Here is a 6,274-nt window from a genome sequence, read left to right on the forward strand (position 1 = left end):
CAACAGTGAGAGGCCCGAGTACAGCAAAAAAAAAAAAATATATATATATGTCATGGCTTTTTAACCTATTAAAAACACAACATGACCATATAATAGACTTTACAGTAGGTCATCAGTATAATTAAATGGTACTATTACAACATTTATTAAGGTACAATTTCCCAGTACTATTACTTGATAAATAACAAACATGATCTAACATAATTGTGTGTGTGTGTGTGTGTGTATGTCTATGGTCTAATATGTGGTAAATATTTCAAAGTGCCTCTTCTCAGCTAAAAATTTGTATTTCTCTATTTCCAGGCCACAAGGTTCAACATATCAATATCCATTATTTCAAACTCATTATTTGTTTTTCAATTGATTGTATCTTTAATACTTTCAGAGATAGCTATATTAAAATATTTCCTATACTTGAGACAACTGTTTTGCTCCTGCAGAAATCCACCTGCCATCAACTCCACAGAAACAAAAAGGATTCATGACTTTCTTCCCCAAGTAACTATTCCTCCACTGTGTGTGTTTAGTAAAAACCTCCACTTAATTCCTCATGTAATTGACATGAGAGTACTCCTTCAAATCGCTTTCTTTCCAATACGATGAGCTGGCGTCCTCACACTATACAGAAAAATCTATCTTCTACAGATGCCAAAACCCGTGCCATCTTATCCCAAACATCATGTCTTTTTAAATTTTCTCACTCACCTCATGGTTTTTTTTTTTCTTTTTTTTAAATTGTCCAAAACATCTTTATACTCTCTTTTTCCCCACTCCATTTAATCTGGCCATTGCTACATGAAAAAAAAAAAATTAAATATGCTGTCTTCCTATATATCATTATACTTCACATGAGCACCATCTTTATAATGATGTAACATACAAATTTCATAACTTGGCTCCCAATATACCTACTCTCTGAAACTGATTTCCATTCCATCTTCACCCCATGGTACCTCATTACTCCCTGAGAACATTTTTCTCTTCAGTTTCTTAATGACCATCCTACATGCTATTCTTTTTTTTCATGGAACTTTTCCAGAAATTCCATGTTTAGTTAACTTCTGGATAAATTCATTATGTGAAATTGAAAGTTACACACTCAAAGACATCCTCAGGACATCCAGATTGTGTCAGGCTCTACTGTTTTTTTGTTTCTGCTTTTTAAAAATTTCATTGACTCTGAACTACTCCACTAAAAACATTAATAAAATTCAATTGTATAAGTAATTACATAATAATTACATAATATTTCATTTCCAGTTGCTACTACTTTTCATCGTTTATTATGGGGCAGAATTTTATGTCTTGTGCACCATTTCCTTGTGATGTGACTTCCATAATTTCACTTACAGCTCCGTGAGGATGAGTGAATACACAAGTGAACATGGTAGAAAAACATTACTTTATCTCTTTCTGATAAGATCAGGAGCTTTTGCATTCCTTACACAGGCAAAGCAGAGCCTGTATTACATTGACGTTATGGCTTGTGAGAAGAAAGGGACTGACAGTTGGGAAACATGCAGCAACGAATGCAGAGATGTTCACTGGTAACCAACTGGGATTATTAAAAAGAGCAACACAGACTTGGAAGATGGAGAAGAGAGTGTAAACCTACTAGTAGGTTTACTACTAATCAACCTACTAACCTTCCAAGCCTCCATCTCATGCTTATCCCTCTTCTTTTATCAGACCACAACAATCTTAGTCACTCTGATTTTATAGCAATAACAAATGAACGTAAATTCTCTGTGTGTGTGTGTATATAGACGTAGTAGTTACTGGGGAAGTCTAGCTTATTGCTCTTATTTCTGGCTTGGAAATTGGGAGGGTTTGAACAGTAAACGCAGAAAAAAAATGTAGATTTGTATGCAGAAAAAAGGATTAGTTGAACTCACATTTTATATTTATTTATTTACAAAAGCAATCAATTTTGCTGAAAATGCAGGGAAAAAATGTTGTAGAGGATGGTAGTAACCATTCAACATTCTTGAACTGAGCAAGTAGCAATGACTTATGTGACAGTTAAATAGTAGCATCTGTTAAAACTTACTATTGAGGTGCTTTTTGGGGGGGAGAGGCTTATAGATTTATATATTTCTATGTATATTTTTCTATTTAGACTACTTGAGAATGGGTCCATATTGGCAAAATACATTTTACTAGAAAGCATCTTTATCACCACTTAGACTTCCAAATTCATTGGCATTGAGTTGGACAAATATATGCAATAATTTATAATATAAATTGCTGTCATCATGGCCTTCCTTTTACTTATAGAGCTTGGAAATTCTCAGGCACTTTGGTTCTTTTTCTCTGCTCATACTTAACTGATGCTGGTGCTTGCGGGTCTGAAGATTAGGAAAGAACTCACTGTTGGGTAGAAAAATTTCTCAGGGCAGCAGAGAAGTCAGCAAGATACAAGAGCTTCATTGCCAGACTCTCACCAGTCAACTCAGTATTTCCTGCTCATTCCATATGAGAACCTGTCTGCCTCCCCAGATCATATAAAAGAAAAAGCTTCTCAAAGCACTACAATGGTCTCCTTGGGAATGACAAGTTGATTGTAGTGTTAATGGTAATTAACAGCTTTTAAAAAGTTAATTAAGTTTTTCACACATATCCTCTTGAGCCTGCTTTCGCACTGCAGCTAAAAGTGAAAAGATAAATGCAGTTCTGAGGGGAGGGGAGGTCACAGAAACGTAAACCCATATCTAGGGGTCTGACTGCCCCCCATGTAACACAGGTGCTGGTTTTCAAACCATCACACTGCATTGCACAGCATCCTGGGAACTGAAAGAAGTCGTGTTACAATTTTCTATTTCAGCCTGAGAGGGAGAGTCTGCCAGTATCAGGAACAGGGGTAAGTGATTATCTCAGAAAGAGGAATTCTTCAGGGTTCAAATCTAGTCCAGCGCCAAAGCCACACAGAAAGATGGAATGATTCTGAGACTTGAGCTGGACTAGTAAAGAGAGATCAGGATTATAGATCCAACGTCAATCCATAATGGCTCCTAACTTATAGAGTATGATTTAGTGTAATCCACAATGACCTTGATTCCCAGCATTGATTCGAAGTGATAATGCAACTTGACTTTTAATTTTCTGAAGAACCGTAGTTTTGAACACAGTCTGAAGTTCAGCCTCGTTTACTGAAACCATATATTAAATTTTCAGGATTACTGCAGATGTGTGTGCCTATAACCCCTTCTGCTTATCCTAAAGAGTAAGATGAATCTACAAGTCATTTAGGCCTGTGCAGACATGGTGAATCGAAATGGCAGTTCCTGGTATAAAACTGTTTGCTCTAACTCTGGGTATACGAAGTACTTAATGGAGACCGTAATTGTTACCTCCTGAAAATGTCTTTGGTCTGTTTAATTTGATGAGTCTGTTTTCCCTATTGAAGAAAAGGAATCAGTACATAAGAAAAATGTAAATTTATGATGAGTCTCAGATAGCCGCAGTCAGACACAAATATATCGTGATACTTTCACTTATTTAAAAATGTTCTCCTATCGATTAAAAATGTCTAATTCCAACTTAATAAAAAGCACAGTTTTACACATTAGAGATTCCCTTTTGCATACTTTCTTAAAGGTTAAAATATAAGACAATCTACCTTTGTTGTTAATACTTTTACTCATGAATTAATATATTCATGAATACATGATCAGAAATTATTAGAAATTGTTCTACACTAGCAATTATATTACACATTAGTGATTCATATCCACGACTTTATGGCACAGTATGATGTTCGATGATTCCTGTGTTTGGTGGTATTCCATTTTGTTCAGGCACAAAAGCGAGTGACACTGTCTATTGTGGTCCTGACGCTGAGCCGCTCTTGTATTTATTAAATCCAACTTGGCCGTGTGGCAGCTTTCTGTAGTATTTAAAAATTCCAGAATTTACATTTGGTTAAGATCTCTAAATCTTTATGAACAATTGTTATTTGTCTATGAAATACATTTTTACACATAATGGAAACTTGTTACAACTAAAATTATAAAATAAATGACCACTGACTTCAAATATTATGACACATTATCAAAGCAGCTAAATATATATTTAAACTATTAGGAGAACACAGCTGCCTGGATTTGTCAGTATGTCATAGTGATTAAACGTGCTAAGTTTTTTATCAGACAAGTCAAGTTTAAGTCCTTTCCTGCCTATAACTATGGTGTAAATTTAGTTCACTTAATTTCTCTGTATCTAAGTTCTCCTCTTCTTGAGAATAAAACTAATAGTAGTTCCTTCTCACAGGTTTGGGAAAAATAAAGAAGTTACCAAGTACATGTATGACCTTCACAGCAGTGATCCACTCATCAGTAGAGCTCTTTTTTTTTTTTTCAGATTTTCTCTGCTTTTATTTTATTTTCATTTTAAATTAATTTTTTTATTTGAGTATAGTTGATTTACAATGTTGTGTTAGTTCATGCTGTACGGCAAAGTGAATCAGTTATACATATACATATATCCACTCTTTTTAAGATTCTTTGCCCATATAGGTCATTACAGAGTATTGAGTATAGTTCCCTGTGCTATACAGTAAGTTTTATTAGTTATCTGTTTTATATATAGTAATATGTATATGTCAATCCCAATCTCCCAATTTATCCTTCCCCCCTTTCCCCCTTGGTAACCATAAGTTTGTTTTCTACATCTGTGACTCAATTTCAGTTTTATAAATAGGTTCATTTGTACTATTTTTTTTTAGATTCCACATATGTGATATCATATGACATATAAAAGCTCTTTAAAATTTATATATTAAAATCTTGGAAACCTCTTATTAAAAGAAAAACATTAAGGTAATCTATCTCAGTGGAAACTAATAATAAGTTGAGAAGATTGGATTTCAGTTGATATGACACATGTAACACATGCCTCATCTTTCTGTTCAGGAAACTCTAGCTCAGAAGGGAAATATCATTCACAGAGAACTGACAGGATGGCTACCAGAGATTTTGCAATAAAATGATCTTCCTATCCCAGAATATACTTGGAATCCTGGGAAATTTCTCTCTTCTTTACCATTATCTCTTCTGTCACTTCACTGGATACAGCCTAAGATTCACAGATCTGATTGTTGAGCGTCTGCTTATAGCCAACCCCTTGGTCATGCTCTCTACAGGAATCCCAAGGACAATGGGAGCGTTTGGGTGGAAATATTTTCTCAATAATATTGAACGCAAAGTTGTTTACTGTATTCACAGAGAGGCCAGGTATGTGTCCATTGGCAACATCTGCCTCTTGAGTGTCTGCCAGACCATCAACATCAGTCCCAGGAACTCCAGGTGGGCACAGCTTAAAATGAAAGTGCCCAAATACGTTGAATCCTCTATTTTCCTCTGCTGGATTCTGCACACGTTGATAAATATTATATTTACTAGGTATGTGACAGATAATGGGAGTAACAAAAACATCACAAAGAAAAAAGATTTGGGATTCTGTTCTGCTTGAATTCATAACAGAATCACAGTCTTACTGAATGTAGGATTATTGTTATTTCCTGGTGTTTCATGTCTGGTGCTCGTGATCTGGTCCAGCGGCTCCATGGTTTTCATCTTGCCTAGGCACAAGCAAAGGGTGCTATACGTTCATACAACCAATATCTCTCCAAGATCCTCCCCTGAATCTAGAGCCGCCCAAAGTATCCTTGTCCTGGTGAGCACTTTTGTGTCTTTGTACACTCTCTCTTCAGTCTTTCACACTTGTTTGGCTCTTTTTAACAATCCCAGCAGGTGGCTGGTGAACTCTGCTGCGTTGATTACTGCATGTTTCCCAACCGTAAGCCCCTATATTCTCACGAGTCATGACCTCAGAGTATCCAGGCTCTTCTTTTCTTGTATAAAGATTAAATGATCACCTAATCTTATGAGACATATGTAAATTACTTGTATTTGCACTTTGTTCAGCTGTTTATTCATCCCTCTTTGAGTCCTAAGTACAATTATTGAACAGTCACTTACAAGGGTGGTAAACAAAACAGTTAAGTTTGTGCTCCTAAAGAAGCAATACAATTTTAAATACATTATTGTGCAATTATCATATAAATACTTATGTAAATGAAATTTTATTCATGCTTGTAAGAGAGCGTCAGAGTCTAGGCAGTATTAAGCAGGAGTTGAGACTTTCGGAGAAGTGTTTGTGTATGTAACTATCAATCTGGAATAATAATTTTCCCAGAAATAAAGTATGCATGGAACTGTAGGAAATGCTACATGACGTAAACAGCACCCAAGATGGTCATTCAAGAAAAAAAATC

At 35.4% G+C, this 6,274-nt stretch overlaps 1 protein-coding gene across 1 annotated transcript; it reads left to right on the plus strand.

Moving 5' to 3' along the window:
• Nucleotides 1-4,957: 4,957 nt before the first annotated feature.
• Nucleotides 4,958-5,871, plus strand: LOC307178477 (vomeronasal type-1 receptor 4-like; the record flags this gene model as incomplete). The annotated part of the gene is given in 3 exon segments (XM_079906672.1): nt 4,958-4,979; nt 4,982-5,466; nt 5,470-5,871. Coding segments are annotated over 3 exon segments (909 nt in total).
• Nucleotides 5,872-6,274: the final 403 nt, after the last annotated feature.

The sequence above is a fragment of the Stenella coeruleoalba genome (assembly GCF_951394435.1).
Source record: "Stenella coeruleoalba genome assembly, chromosome: 20".
In the NCBI taxonomy this organism is placed as follows: Eukaryota; Metazoa; Chordata; class Mammalia; order Artiodactyla; family Delphinidae; genus Stenella; species Stenella coeruleoalba.